This window comes from Austrofundulus limnaeus, unplaced genomic scaffold (assembly GCF_001266775.1).
Source record: "Austrofundulus limnaeus strain Quisiro unplaced genomic scaffold, Austrofundulus_limnaeus-1.0 Scaffold29, whole genome shotgun sequence".
Lineage (NCBI taxonomy): Eukaryota > Metazoa > Chordata > Actinopteri > Cyprinodontiformes > Rivulidae > Austrofundulus > Austrofundulus limnaeus.
The window spans coordinates 2,203,924-2,219,784 of record NW_013952431.1 but is presented as its reverse complement, the minus strand read 5'-3'; the positions used below and the strand labels follow the sequence as shown (position 1 = coordinate 2,219,784).

Sequence of the window (15,861 nt, the reverse complement as noted above, 5' to 3'; positions counted from 1 at the left end):
CACTCACACCGAGGACCTATCCACGTCATCATTTACCCAGAATGCTTTGTGTGTGAATAAAATGGCTCCGTCTGTGTTGTATATTTTTAAACTTTTAGTTTAAAAATGCTAAAAACTAAACAGCCTACAGTATTTTACAGTCTTTATTTTACAGTTAAAATATGTTTATCAAATAAAGTCTAATGTTACAACTAATCGTGGATCCCTTTAAGGGGTGATGGTGGGCCCTGAAGCCAGACTGGTTGAGAACCACCTTATTTTGTTGCCCACACTGTATCCGCCTCAGCCAGCTTCATAGCCACTGTGAAGCCAAAGCAGGATGCAGCTTCGTCCTCCGTGTTAACAGCAGAGGAGGTGGCATCATTTCCCCATGACTTTATGTAAATGTGCAAATTAAAACGAAGCAAATCTAGGTGAGTGGTTGAGGAAATAGGCATTTATTTTACCCGAGTGAATCTGCATTCTCAGCTAGAAATGTAAGGAAAAAGTTAATATTGTCACTGTTTGACCTTTACAAGTATGTCGTTTTCTTGTGCCGAGGTTTAAGCAGGTCACTGAAAACTGACAGGTTTGTATTTGAACTCTCTCAGTTCGTCTGTAACTTGGCTTGAGTTGTAACATGTCGTGTTGCCTTTAAGTTCACCTTATTTAACGCAGAGCTCTTCAACTCTGTCCTGCATGTTTTAAATGTTTGCCTGCTTCAGCTCCTGACTGAAAAGATTGTGATTGACAGGCTTCTGTYAAACCTGATGACATTCTGAGTGGGTCATTTAATTATTTGAATCAGGTGTGTTGAAGCAGGGAAACAGCTAAAACATGCAGGACTGTGGGTCATGAGCTGGAATGAAGACCTCTGATTTCATGTGTTTCTTCTGTGGCAAAAACATTTTTTTCTTTTGATGCATGCTAGTTAAGTTATTCTCATTTAATTTAAATTTTCTAAAATATTTAACTGAACACAGTCATTACTCTTTACTGAGGAGCTGAGGCAAGTGGTGTTTATTGTTTTGGTTGTAAAAATTGTTTATTGGTTCTACTTTTGACATCAGATTTAAACCGTTAAATATAGACTTTGAGAATCTCTGGCCTATTAAACTTCATTTTTATTTAAGTAATAAAGTAATTTTTATCAAACGCACAGTAACAGGATTGATGTATCGATATGTTCAACATCTCTGCAGTGGCTGCAGTTGAATGTGTTTCTATCTGTATTTTAAACTGTCAGGATCCGGGTTCTTGTTGTCTTTTGGTTGTTCTGGATTTGGGATCTTTTGTTGTTCCTGTGTTTATTTTCACTCCCCTGTGCCCCATGTGTCAGTCAGTGTTGTCTTTGTGTCATTCCTGCTCCTCTCAGTTGCTCCAGACGGTCCCGCCCTCTTGTATTTGTCTACTCACCAAGTGTGTTCATTAGGTTTCCTTTTATGTTGCATGTCTTTCTGTTTGCAAAACATAAACTTGAATTCTTTGTCTTGTTTTTGTACAAAAATACTACAAAAGTTCAGATAAAGAGAACTAAATATTCATCTTTTCTTACATATGGAAGCTTTTGTATGATTATTTTTAAGTTGTAAACAGTGAATAAGCTGTAGGGTAATGAGATTAACGGTGTCTGAGAATTTATTTTTATGAACTCAGTTCTGTGTAATCTCCTTACGGTGCTGTTTAAAAATGTTCATAAGGTTTATTAAAGGGTTGAACTGGGGTGACGATTTAGATTAATCACTTCTCTGAATAATACAGCTTCCAGTAAATAAATAAATCAAACTTTTTAGCTTCAGTCACTCAATTTCCAAAAACTCACACTAACAACTGTTTATTGATTCAGTGTGTGAGAGTGGTTTTTGTTACCTTTTGAGTTATTTTCTGGTGTGTGCACCCTGTCTGGACTGTAGTTCTTATTGAGACCAGAGTTCAGTACTAATACAAGGGAAGATCCCTTTTGGGTTTAGTGACCTAAGTTAAAGATCAGGGTCAGACTGCAGGAATGAATCAAAATCAAAAAATATCCTAACATGGGTAGAAACAAAAACTTGTGTGCATTTGTTTTAAAATCTGTGGCTCCATGTGATGGTAAAAAAAACAATAAGCCTCTTAGGTCTAATCCTGCTCTATTGGGAAGGGAGTGTCTCACACACGACTAAGCATGCACACACACACACACACACACACACACACACACACATTCAGCGCCAACAAGACTGAATCCAACCACCCAAAAACATTTGGAGAAACTAATACAAAGTTTGATTGCTTGGGAAACATTTGTTGCAGCTGCTGAGAGTCAGCAAGTGTGTGTATTTGTGTATGTGTGGTAGTAGCTGCGWGTCATCCACGACACATACTTTGAGCAGTATCTGATCATGCAAGATTTTTTTTTCTTCTTTTTTCCCCCTGAAAACGTTTGAAGTGTGCACCAAAGTACTCGTAAGGCTTTTGTCCTTCCATAAAGTTTTTTTTTCAAGTTTATTATACAGCACGGTGACATTTCTGAGAGATGCAGCTTTACAACAATTTACTTTGACATCAGTAAATGAAATATGTCACTTTTGATTATCTGTTTGTTTGTTTTAGATTATCTTTGTTCGCCAGAAGAAAACGTCCACATGATCGACTTCACCCGGTTTAAAATCCGTGACATGGAGACGGGGACAGTCCTGTTTGAGATCACCAAACCTCCAGCACCAGGTCCAACCCAAAGCTCACAGACGAGCTCCTTTTTTAATGAAATTATAAATAAATAGCTTAGAAAACAGATAAAATATCATGTAATTCTACTTATGGTAAGCTTTACATTGTCTTACTCACTGGAACTAAATGTATTAAATGTATTTTTTATGTTTTATTGTTGTTAGCAGGAGGTCTAAAACACTGCGACCCCACCGCCGGGCGTTTCGTCCGATACCAGTTTAGCCCAGCCTTCCTGCAGCTGCGGCAGGTCGGAGCCACGTAAGTCAGCGTGTGTTGCTTCTTTTCACCTGAAGGACACAGGAGACTGTGTGAGATCACTGTGGGATGTAGAGGGCCGGATGTAGGACGTGTACAGGCGTCTGTGTGAACACACACACACACACAGTACAGCCCAGTAAATGAGTCACACAGCAGAAACCTGTCAGAGCTTCTGTCCACCATCACACTCCTGCTCTGCGACTGACAGAGGGTCTGAAACACAACCGAGCAGCACAACAYGGATAATCACAAAGATCTGTCATCTTTTACAGCTATAGAGCTAAAAGTTTCTGCGGTAGTAGCTGAGAGTTTTTCCTAACACATTATTCGGAGCTAACAGCTGGTTTACACTCATTGAGAAGTGCCAATTTTTTTTTGTCTCGCTGACGTGGTTGTGTGACGAAAATTTGCTCTTTTTTTGTTCAAACTCACAAACACCAGTTCTGTGCACAACCGCCCCTGTCAGAGCTATCTCCTCACAGCCAAGGGTTGCATGATTGGTCAGAACTTTGTGACTGGTTTAGACGGAAAAGTGGTTGGAGTGCACAGCTCTCATTCAGATGGCAGAGGAAGTTGGAATAAAAGTGGCCTGAACTTATATAGCGCCCAAAAATCCCAAATCTACGGACATTCACCCATTCATACACACATTCACTCACTGAAGGTGGTCAGCTACATTGTGGCCATGGCTGCCAGAGGCAAGGCTGCCATACATCGCAGCCACTAGGTCCTCTGACCACAACCAGCAGGCAAGACGAGTGAAGAAGACCAGAGCCTGTTGTATGTATTTCAACAACAGACTACAGGCCTGTAGACAGGCATGTGAACTGATAAATGTCCCAAATCTTGGGTTTGGGAAAGCTCTGATCACCCTGACCAGGAAAAATTTAAGCACACTGGTTGGAGTTCTAACWGGGCACAATCTGCTTAACCGCCACAAAACGTTGATGGGACTCCATGACAGTGGTCTGTGTGATGCTTGTGGCGTTGAATTAGAGACCTATTTGCACTACTTAGGCCACTGCCTGGCTCTGAGCAGTCAAAGGGAAAAAATTCTTGGGGACCCCTTTATGGATCCTGAGAAGCTCAGAACACTGAGTGTTTCTAACCTGTCCTTCATCTGAGGGATGCAAAGGTTTGATTAAAGCTCAGTGTCTTTTTGGGAAGATTAATGAGTCCACTCACATGGCCCCCACTCATTTGGGTTCATTATCCATCCCCGCTAACCAAAGCAAAGGCGGGTAAAGTGTCTTGCCCAAGGACACAACATCTGAGACAGACGGAGTGGGGATTCAAACCAGCAACCCACCAGTTACAGGATGAACACCCACCTTCTGTCACCATATTCACCCCAAAAATAAAGCCATCTTTACAGTTGTTCCAGACAAAACCTATAAAGATGATCAAATAATTCTTTCAAAGATGGTCCATTGACTTGTTGAAGGAGACTGCACATTTTTTGTGCTTGAAGGAGACAGCGTGGAGACACAGGCGGCTCTCTGTGGCTGAGCTGGTCGAAGGGACTGCGCTTCAAACGGACAGCACTCTGTCAGAAACTGTTCCTGAGTTAACAACAGAAGCAGCAAATCTTTCTCCTCTAAGTCCTCATCATCAACTGAAAATAAAATTGTGAAGAATAAACCATGTTCAACACAACTCACGAGTTTACACAAAATGTGAGCWACAGGTTTTGACCAGAATGGCTATAATCATCATAAATAATTGTATTTTCTGCTTGTGTCGCTGCAGAGTGGAGTTCACGGTGGGAGACGCCCCCATCAACAACTTCCGCATGATTGAGAGGCACTACTTCCGCGACCAGCTGCTAAAGAGCTTCGATTTTGAGTTCGGCTTCTGTATGCCCAGCAGCAAGAACACGTGCGAGCACATTTACGAGTTCCCCACGCTGTCCGAGGACATCAGTGAGTGTCTCATCTCGAAAAAACAAACACATTCCTAACCCACAGGGGAGGATTAAAGGTTTTTATGCTCTTGTTTCCCAGTGCGCGAGATGATCCAACATCCCTACGAGACACAATCTGACAGCTTCTACTTTGTGGACAACAAGCTGGTGATGCACAACAAAGCAGATTATTCCTACAGTGGGGGGCCGTAGGAAGACCTTGTCTGCGCAGTTGAGGACATTTTTCACATGAAGTGATGAACTAATCACTGGCAATAACTCCTGTCCTCTCACTCCTCTCAGATCCACACATTTTCATTCAGGGACTCTGCTGCCTGGCCCAATCAGATTCCTCCGTTCGCCTCTTTTTCTTTGCAGGAACAGGAAATTCTGCCAGTTTCATCATCGGTTTGAACACGAGCGAGCGTGTGGGCAGCAAACACATGCGGCGTCTGTACATAATGTCGAGTACCACTTGATCATCAGGGGAGAATTGTTCATTTTATTTGTCTTAAAATGAAGAAAAAACGAGTTGAGAGGTTCAAACGTGCAGTGGAAGATAAAATGAGTTCATTTTTTAAAGCATTCTGAGTTAACAGAGCACAAAAAGAAAGGAAATTTGTATTTGGTCGATATTTTCTTTGATAAGATGATGTTTCTTGGCAATAAAGGCAAAATATTGGCAGATTTTGCGAAGATAAATTCTCAGCAAATGTTAAAGAGCTTTTTCTTCAATTAACTATTGTTTGTTCATTTTTATCTTATTTTATTTTTGGATTTAAGGATTAAAGTCAGAAGAMACAAGACATTTTGGCAATCAAGATTTCATTTATTGAATAAACAAGAGCTGTCATAGCACGTGGAAGAACCATACACAGCCACAAAAGCCAGGCTCCTCCTGCTCATTTGAACATTTATTATTAACAAGAAAATAAATCAACCAAACACAAAATTACTTACTTTTTGTGCTAAGTTTAAATTATATTTATAGTTTAGATAGGAGCATTTTTACTCTTAAATGTATAGAAATATAACACATCTCTGAAGAATTTAGCTGAATGAGTACTCTGTCCTTGTGAATGTTGTTTGTTTTTATCTTCGTGTACATCAGGAGTATTTTTTAATGAATAGCCTTTTCTTGAAGAGTCAGAAAACATGTTAGATAAAAGTCAGGAAACAGTTTTGATATCAGACACTTTACACTSTGTAAACTTTTAATTATGATAAATGTTTTAACTGTAAAATGGTGGGGAAAGAATGTAAAGTTTTGTCATAAATGACATCAATGCAATAAAAAATATTTTTTTGCAAACTCGTTATATGTTTGTTTACACATAGATAAAAAATATAAACATTCAGAAAGGATCRTTTATTGATAAATAGAAAGACAGTTTAGTGTTGTTGTTTTTTTGTTTTTATTATTTTGAATAAAATGAAATGTGTTAAAAATGATGACTTTAACAAATAACAAATAACTTTTTTGCTACTTTAATGATTCTCAGCACTTTAATGATACTCATGGTTTTCAGGTTTTGTGGTTAACATAAATACTAAAGTAATAATATAAAAAAGGCTTAAATTGAAAATGTTTCCTTTTATTCAACCATCAGTGTTCATTAATGTTTTTGCTGCCATCTTCTGTGACAATAGTCTTACTGCACAGTTGTCATGAGAACGACTGTCAAGTTTGTCAGAAAAACCTTATTTTTGGTCCTCAGTCCTAAACAACTGATGTCACTTCCCTGGGCAAAAAATATAAAATCTGATGTAAGAAAATTAAACAAAAGATAAGGTTTGTTTATAACGTGTATGCTGTAAATCATTTTCAGCATCCCTAAATGTGATTTAAACATTTAAATTGTGATTATAACCACTCTTGTGCAGTAAACACTGGTGTGTTTCTTTTTTAAATGAACTGATAAACTGATAAAATAATAATTTTAGAGGATAAAATAAAAAAGGACATTTTTCCATCAGAGAAAAAACAGTTTGTCAGACATCAATAAATAATCGCACAAATAAATTTATTAACAAACATTTCATCAAGAAAGGACAGGTTTTAAATGAACAAATTCTGTCRTGTTTTCTGTTATCACATTTGTGATTAGTGTTAAAATATCATGGTATAACAAAGAGCTAGCATCACATATTACAGCAGGGTACATCCATAGTACTTACAGAGTACTAGTTRCAGACGTACTGGGTGTGTGCCTGGTGCAAACAGGGTACATATCAATTACAAACTTCTAGTATAAACTGGGTACTTACTTACTAGGTACCTATCTTGTACAGATACTGGACTCTGACCTGGTGCTTACAGAGTGTGTCTTTGGTATACACTGATTATATATGCAGCACGTACCTGATACTTTCTGGGCATGCACGTATCTGGAGGTATGTATCGTGTGTAACCTGGTAGTTACAGAATATGTATAGGGTATGTACCTTGCATGCAGTTGGTACTTACTGAGAATGTACAGATTATGCACCTTGTATGTACCTGATACTTAACTGGTACTTACAGAGTATATACCTGGTATGTACTCTGTAAATACCAGGTACATATGAGCTACTTATCATGTATGTACCTGATAGTTACAGAATATGTATAAGGTATGTACCTTGTATGCACCTGGTACTTATCAGACACTAAAAATGAAATGTTGGATTTACTTAACCATGTTATGTTACCTGGTTCCACTTAACTGAGTTGAGTAAATTCAAAGCAACATACTCATGTTCTTTGGTTAAAAAAACGGTATATTGCTTTGAATTTACTCAACTCAGTTAAGTGGAACCAGGTAACATAAYATGGTTAAGTAAATCCAACATTTCATTTAGGGTAAGTTCTTGCATGTACCTGGTACTTATYAACATTTCTGGTAGCTACGTACCAGTTACATGCAAGGTACTTATCATGTACATTTCTRGTACTTGAAGAGTATTTACAGGATAAAGCATGCAACTGGTACTAAATGAGTATGTACAGTCTGTACTGTATGTAAGTGATACTTACCTACCCTGTAAGTACCAAGCACATACTGGGCTGTATCATGTGTTACTTATAAAGGTTTGAGGGTATTAAATAAAAAAACGGGGAAGTAAATTATTATGAAAACATAAAGACATTTAGCTGAAATATTTGATGCACAAAGTGTCTGACAGAGTCATAAAATACTGCCTCCAATGTTGTTCTTCTTTTAGGGTCACACACAACTGATGGTCCAAAGGTTTTACATTAAGGAGACAGATGTAGTGCAKGAGGCCAGATAACCAGCAAAACTCTCCATTCCTGAATAACCCACAGGATGATGTCCATTCCAGTAGCTTCTGTCAGCGTCGTCGTCTTCATACTCATTTTTACAAAAATCACCTGCAACCCCCACTGATGTGTGAATGAAGGGAGGCGAGACTTGTGCACAGCCGGTCTGGATGTARTGGTCCTGTAGGACAAAAGCGGTGGTGGTGTCCTCCCTTAACTCTTCCCACAAGTTCTCTGCAGAGACACGAAGAAAGAGCTGCTGAATCATTTAAATATCGCAGTGAAAAGAGCCTTTTGATGGGACACTTTGAGGGGTTTTAAATGGTTTTCTTAAGTGCTCTAATGAGTAAGTATCTTACCTGCAGTAGACAGCAGTCAAAGGGATTTCAGTTTTGAGAATTAGAGAAATGTCGTCATGTTTGAATGATAAAAAGTCAGACTGAGACTTATTCCAGAGCAGATGTTAACCAGTTTGAAAGCAAACCCAAAGCTCCAACCTTTGATAGCAGTTCAGCTGCGTCAACACACCTGCTTTAATTTACTGGTCGTCACCAAGTTTCTGCTGAACTTCATGGCTATGTTCACATTGCAAGCAAATGCGACCCAAATCAGATTTTTTTTTTTTTTTTGCCCCATGCAAACCACATCTGACTGTTTTTGACAGTTTGAACGCGACAAATCCAATTTTTTCAAATCCGACCCAGGCCGTTTCAGCATGTGATACTGAGTTGGATATATATAACTGGTGTTTTTCAAAGTGACTGCAGTCTGAATGGACATGTCCCATTCGATCCGAATTTTTAATCAGTGAGGTGGATGATCGTTAAAGTGTATCTTATCGGAGACAGGTTCAGATAKAAACGCTGAACTAAACAAGCATGTCAAATAATTATTTAATTGGCTCTTATTGAACAACAACTTCAGAGTCGACATGCTAAAAGTAGCATTCATGCTAACTCTGTAAACAAACAGCCAGCTGAATGAGACTGTGAGAGGGTCACATCACTGCCATAGAGTTCACAATGGAGCCAGATGAAGGTCGCATTTAAAATGCAATGTGAACTTTCATGCCCAAAAATAAAATCTAATTTTTTTTTCTTCAAAAAGTCAGAATTGAGCAATACAACCTGCAGTGTGAACATAGCCCATGACTTACCATGGAGGTAATCATTTGAATCAGGTGTATTGGAGCACTCAGCTCTAAAACAGAAAGTGCAGTTTTGAGAGGATTGGGCACCACAAGCATAAAATACCATTAGCCAGGTGGTGCTAACAGCTATATTTAAAACTTAAGTCCCTTCACACAGGTAAGCTGAAAGGCCATGTTTATTTTAACTGAAATGTAACGTTTACTGTAATGTTCTAAAGTTATGTGCGTGTGTGTATATTGTTTTAAGTGGACTAATTACCTTGCTAGGTCACATTCTCACATTTGAAAAGCTTATTAGTATATTGTCAGCATGAGTCACTCCCACTTAAACTGTCGGTTAGTAGGGCGTAGCACTTTTGTTTGTGTTTTTTTTTTTAGCTAGAATTATTTAGGACATTATCGTCCCTTCTGCGGAAGCTGGTAGTAATTATAAAGTATAACATGAGCCATGAATCTGAACCAGTGTGTGTRTTTTACCCAGCAGCTTTGAACTAAACTGAGGTGGTAAAAATTAGACTGAAGTCTTTGCCTTACATTGCAATGTTAATATGTCAGTTTTTACTTACATCTAAAAGGAAATTTTCTAGTTCTCAATATGAAAAAGAGATAAGCTTTGTGAATTTAACTATAAAATCCAATGTCAGATTAGGTCAGCTGAACACATCCTGTTTATGTATTTTTCAGAAWGTTGTTTGCGTGTGACTGCCTTACCTTGCAGCGGCAGGTCAGTTAGACTCGGGTTTAGTGTGTCGATGTCGTAACTGGTGTCTCCCTCCTGCAGTAGGTCCTGCAAGCACCTCGGACCCACACCGAACTCAGTCGGCATGCCGACATTATAAATGTGTGGCCTTTTTCCCGCCACCGGTGAGTTCAGAGATCTGTCGGCTGATGGGAGGCCGGCTGTCGGCTGCTGTCCACAGGGTGAGTACAGAGCGGAGGAGCTGCCGGGCTGAGCAGCTGCAGGAGGAAGGTGGAAGGGTCGCTGAATGTGGGCGTACTGAGAGGACTGAAAGTGCTGGCCTGTGGACCGAGGCTGGGCGGGAGCTAAAGGCGATGAGGTCGGGCTGTACATGGGGCCCCCTCTGGAGCTGTAAGGTGGCAAYGATCTCAGTTTGTCCGGCTTTTCTCCCAGTAGACGATCGAGGTCTYCTGCATTTAAAACAAAAGTGGCATGCAGCTTTGATGACTTTAAACCACAGATTTGATTTCAAATGCGTTAAATGGATTTCCTGTAAAACCTCAGTTTTAACGTCACATTTTTTGGCACTTTTGAACCCACCCGGCCTCGCCATGCTCCTGCGGACAGTCAGGGGGTCTTTGCGACGCCACTTGTGCAGCTCATCCTGCATCTTCTCCACCTTGGCCGGGTTGAGAGCCCAGAGGCAACCTTTGCGGGAAGTGATCCCGTTTTTGTTCTCCACCTTCTCAAAGCACTTGTTCAGGGAGAGGTTGTGCCGCACCGAGTTCTTCCATCCGTCAGGGGCCGTCTGAACACAGAGGGGGGCAGTTTAACGTTAAGTCAATTCTTTTCACACTGGTATGTCATTTTAAAAAATGTTCTATAAAACTGAAAAAGAAACGCAAGCTCTTAATGGGCTAGCCATTAGCCTAGCCTGGGCAAAGATTTTAGCCTCTTTAAGCTGATAAGTATTATCTGACAGAACACTGGACCAGAGGGGATCCAATCCTGGACCTTGAGGGCCACTATCTGCACTGCTCCAACACAGCTGTTTTTAAATGAATATGTGATTAAGGACCTTCTGTAGAACTTGAAGAKGTAAATAAACTCAATATGTTTCAGCTCACTTTGGACCCACTCAGACTGCCTTCAATGCAACTATGCAGCTGAAAATGTTTAATTAAAATATATAGTCATACATTTTTGGAATTTAAAAAAACTCATTGCTTTGCTAAAGTAAATTATAAAGGTTTTTACAAACTACTTACCATCCATCAAGTAACAGAAGGACTGCAATAACCTTCCAGAAATGATTGAAACAATGTAGATTAATCTTTGCCCGTGTCTGTTTTGGCAGGTACGTATTCCTGCGTGCCATAACAAGTGCCCACTGAGCTGATCTGAAGGGAAACATACTTGGCAATATGCAGGGATTTTTTTACGCTCTTTTAATGCATTTAAACATGCATGTGACTTTCTCTGAAGTGGTTCTTTTATCATTTTCTGACCCTGCAGCCCATCTACCAGGCACCTGTTTGGAAATCCGCCATCAATACAGTCATTTCAATAATCAGACACCTTCCTGTGTGTTTAGTCTGTAGCCGGTGGGCTCCCAGGCTGCCTATAAGGTGCCTCCTTGAATATGWATGTTGGGAAATATTTGAGCTCTTTCCAAAAGTCTCTCTGACTTATTTGATTTGCAGTTTGCTGGAATCTTTTCGATTATCAGGGTTCAAACGGAGCTTCAACCCTGCAGCTGCCCTTTTTTAAAATATTAATATTAATGCACCAGGTTATAGATTTATAACACTTTCACATCTGCAAGCCACTTCTTTGACAGAATGGCATGTGTAGCTGTGGCAGGTATTTTTATGGATGTAATTGATATCCGCTTCAACGCAGAAGCCTGGACAAAACCTTTTCGCTACGGGCTACAACTAAGGTGGTGGTGTCTGTATTGGACCAGAAATGCACGTTTTTGTTTTGTGTGTGTGTGTGTGTGTGTGTGTGTGTGTGTGTGTGTGTGTGTGTGTGTTGACAAAACAAAAGGGTTTTTCTCTCATGCTACCACATTTTTTTGACGATCCAAGCATTTGCTTCAATGATTCATATTAAAAACAGATTGTTGTTTACCTTGAAGTAAGGAAAATGTTCTGTCATGAAGCTGTAGATCTCGCTGACAGGCAGACTTCCTGTTTTACTGTTCTTCAGAGCCATAAAGATCAAGATGCTGCAGTGATGAAGAAGATATGCTCACGTTAGTAGGTGGAACTACATCCTCCTCCAGATGATCAGATAATGGAGCGATGTTACCTGTAGGAGTAAATGGGTTTGGGGAAGAGGGACTGTGTGCTGCTCTCCTGACTGTGGTGGGAATAATTAGAGCTGTCAGGCTGGTTCTCTGCAGGATACAGCTTCGATGGCACCTGAGCAGCGCACAGAAAAACCACGAACCGTCAGCTATGTGTTCTTCAACACCCGAGTAGACAAATTGCGACACGCTCAAACATAAATTCAAAACATCTTCCAGTTTTGTGATTTGTGTTCTACTGATGTAGCCCTCTGTGATTCAGCCAGCACACCCAGTTTACCTGCTGCAGAGGGCTCACGGAGCTGTAGGATGGAAAACTTGGAGTCATGGAGCTGTAAGGATCCACGGGTACAGCCGGTGGCTCTGTATACAAACTCTGCAAACACATGGAAATTTTTTTAATTGTTTAGAGAGAACTTGTGTGGCTGAGAATCTTTAAAAACAATTTTAGAAAGATGTTAATGAATGCTAAATAGGTTGTGCTGACTGCTTTATCTTCCTGCTCTGTAGTCTTGTTGCCAGTGTCACTGTTTTCTCTACAAAACAAGACACTCTTAAGCTACAGCTCAGAGTGAACATCAGCTCTGATTTGTTTGGTTCATATGTAATCTAGTCAACAAATGGTATCTGAGTGTCTGGTTTCATGCTGCCTGGCTGTGCTTTATGTTTTGCTTTGGAGCTGAACTGATAAAAAGTCACTGATGAATTGAGGGAATGGAGGTCAGAGTTCACMGAGTTAAACATTGATACAGATTATAACAAGCAGATTTTAAAAAATCTTACAACGTATAACACACATCATAAAGAAGCCCCAAAACATTTTGATATTAGTTTTTGACTTTACTTTATGGAGGACCAAAACCGACATAATTAATATTAAAAGCAAAAGTACATAAATGGCCCAATAAATAAATACTCTTAAAATGCAATAATTAGAACTTTTTTTAATAATTGGTGCATTTTAAGTATATTTATTTATTTATTTATTTATGTATTTTTGCTTTTAATTTTGATTATGTCAGTTTCAGTCCTCCATACTTCAGCCCTTTCTTTTTTTATCTAACCATGCTTCATACAGAATAAAGTCCTCGTTGGGATAAATGGTGTTTCAGAGACCTGGATGCTGCCGTTGTACTGCTCCCACATGGTCGGCACGTCGCTGCTGCACGAGCAGGTGTCGGGGCTGCACACCTCCTGCAGGTCGTTGAAGGAAGAGCTGTTCTGATGAAGGTGGTCCTCGGCCTCCGCTGTGCCATCGCTGAACTGTCGGCGGTACGGGTGGAAGCGGCTGGCGTGGCCCCGTGCCGGTCCTGATCTCGATCTGACGGTCCCATCAGTGCTGTGCCTCCTGCTCAGAGCTGAGGCCCTCAGGCTGAAAGAGTTGCTCTCCTGCTGGGGTGGGAAACAGACGTAACCGCCCCTCTCTTTACAGCATTTATGGTTTTTATTTCAAATTACACTCATTTATGAGATACTAATAAAAAAAATTGTGCTAAAACTGACTTGTTTTTTTTAAAACCAACAATTAAAGAGAATTTTAAGATCGTTTATGTGAACCCTCTGARCTGATACCTTGTAATTTTCTTTTCCTTGGCAGATTAATCCCAGAGATTTGATTTGATGTGACTCACACGCCTACTTACAGAGTACAAGTTCGACACCTTCAATTTGCCTAAAGGGATCATTTTTGAAGTAGGCTTCTTAAACTACTTATGAGAAGTCAGTATCTTACCTGCAGTGGACAGCAGTGAGAGTGATCTCAGTTTGAAGAATCAGTATAACTACTTTTTAAGTTTTCATTATTTTTGATTCATTCATAAACATACGTCAGAATCACAGGTTCAATAAGTAAAACTGGTTGGAAGAACAGTGGTAACAAGAACAACAGTTTCATGCAAATGCTATTTATCATAACTGTGCAGCAGCAATTTATTGTCTAATCTGTTTCAGAAACTCTTCAGCTGTCTGCATAGGCTCAGGTTTAGTTTTCTGCAGACAGAAAGGGCAGATCTGTACCTGAGGTTCCTCCATCTGATGGCTGGTGGTCCCTCGAGCCTCGCAGGCGTGCCCACTGACCCGAGAGTGGGACGTCTGAGACTTGCTGCTGGAGAGGGAAAAGTTGGTGGAGTGGGACATTCTGCACCGAAGTCTGTCACTGTGGAAACATAACGTTTACAGAAGATCAGTGGTTTTGAAAGGAGACAAATAAAAGTTTGTACATTACATACAGTCAGTTTGAATTATGAGAAACAGAAACCTCTAAAATTCACAAACAGACGTGTTTAGTTTGGTGGATTTGAACTAAAAATAAACCGTAACATTTGATTTTTTTTTTTTGTGGAGTTGTGCATTAAATGGAACTTTTAGAATGAACAGTTCAATTTTCTTGCATGTTTGGTGAAAACACTCAGCATTAAACTGCCATTTTACCCCAGGAGTCAGGACGAGGTAACGATCTGCTCGCTGTTGTTCCCAGCGACTGTGGCTAAATGATAACAGCAGTGGTGGGCAGCACTAATCGAAATATTAGTTGTACTAACCCTAAAACCTTAACTCAAATGTTTAGATCCTCTAATTCTAAAGCACTAACACACTGAAAATTTTAGCTAAAGCTAATTCTAAAGCACTAAAATAATCCAGTCAAACCATGAACATTCTTCAGAGTCAACATGAGACAATATTTACTGTGTGCAGAATGTTGTCACTTAGTGCCCTTGGTGGGCCAAATGGGAGTCATATTTGGCCCGCGGGCCTTGAGTTTGACACATGTGACCTTGTAGATAGGTGACACGCATATGAACAAAATGTATGACAACTTTCACCCTCAACTGTGAACAATAATGTTGATCAACAACATTTAAAGACCTTAGTCAGTGCTTTTAAATTTAGCAAGTGCTAATCCACTAATGAATTTAAAAAAGCCCTAAAGCACTAGTCAGGAAATTAGTGCCCTAATTAGTGCTTTAGTGCTTTAGGGGAACTGTGCCCACCGCTGGATATCAGCAATACAAGCTGTCAACATAATGTGAATGTGTTTATAGTATATCATCACTTCTTATGTGCAAGGAGCCATGTTGGATTTAAAGTTTGGTCTGGTGAGAAAAATCCAACATTTTAAGGCAGACGTTAAACTTTGGAGGGCGTTCTAGATGAAGCCGTTAGACTCATGAGGTGTCAACTCTCAGCCTTAAAGTGAAAGTTTCCTAAAATCCACTTAAGTTCAGAAAAACTGAAGTGGTTTATTTGAAAAAATGTTGCCATAGCCATCACAGACTGCAATTCAGATCCTCTGGTATCATATCGTCTGAGTCACTTAAATCTGTGAGACATGCATGGATTGTGCACGAAGACATGAACGAAGGTGGGCGTGCATGTGTCAGGGTCTTCATCTGAGCTGGTGTGAAGAAGAGGACAGTGATTCCAGCCAGAGACACGTGGCTCTGGTTCCAGCAAAGGAAATTTCAAACCTGACAAAAAAAAAAAAAAAAAAAAAACCAAGCTCATTAAATCTGCCAACAAACCATGAGGACTGTCGGGTCACGTAAAGCTGAGCAGTGCTGAGGCAGACAAAGTCAACTCTGATGTAATGTGAGTGTGTGTGTGTGTGTGT

At 40.0% G+C, this 15,861-nt stretch overlaps 2 protein-coding genes across 3 annotated transcripts in view; one reads left to right on the top strand and one right to left on the bottom strand.

Annotated features, from left to right (window-relative positions):
- Positions 1-2,571: 2,571 nt before the first annotated feature.
- unc119a1 (unc-119 lipid binding chaperone a1) lies at positions 2,572-6,164 on the top strand (the record flags this gene model as incomplete). Of its 2 annotated transcripts, none has more annotated exon segments than XM_014005318.1 (4): positions 2,572-2,685; positions 2,856-2,946; positions 4,696-4,868; positions 4,950-6,164. In XM_014005318.1, coding segments are annotated over 4 exon segments (491 nt in total), but the record flags the coding sequence as incomplete, so codon positions are not given.
- Positions 6,165-7,896: 1,732 nt separating this feature from the next.
- foxn1 (forkhead box N1) overlaps positions 7,897-15,861 on the bottom strand; it is a 21,328-nt gene continuing 13,363 nt past the window's right edge. Inside the window, exons 2-9 of the mRNA XM_014005314.1 lie at positions 14,268-14,406; positions 13,368-13,643; positions 12,532-12,627; positions 12,254-12,366; positions 12,074-12,170; positions 10,541-10,748; positions 9,973-10,410; positions 7,897-8,345 (exon numbers count right to left, since the gene is read on the bottom strand). Coding sequence (XP_013860768.1) covers positions 8,083-8,345; positions 9,973-10,410; positions 10,541-10,748; positions 12,074-12,170; positions 12,254-12,366; positions 12,532-12,627; positions 13,368-13,643; positions 14,268-14,406 — 1,630 coding nt within the window. The 3' untranslated portion in view covers positions 7,897-8,082. The remainder of the gene's footprint in view (positions 8,346-9,972; positions 10,411-10,540; positions 10,749-12,073; positions 12,171-12,253; positions 12,367-12,531; positions 12,628-13,367; positions 13,644-14,267; positions 14,407-15,861) is intronic.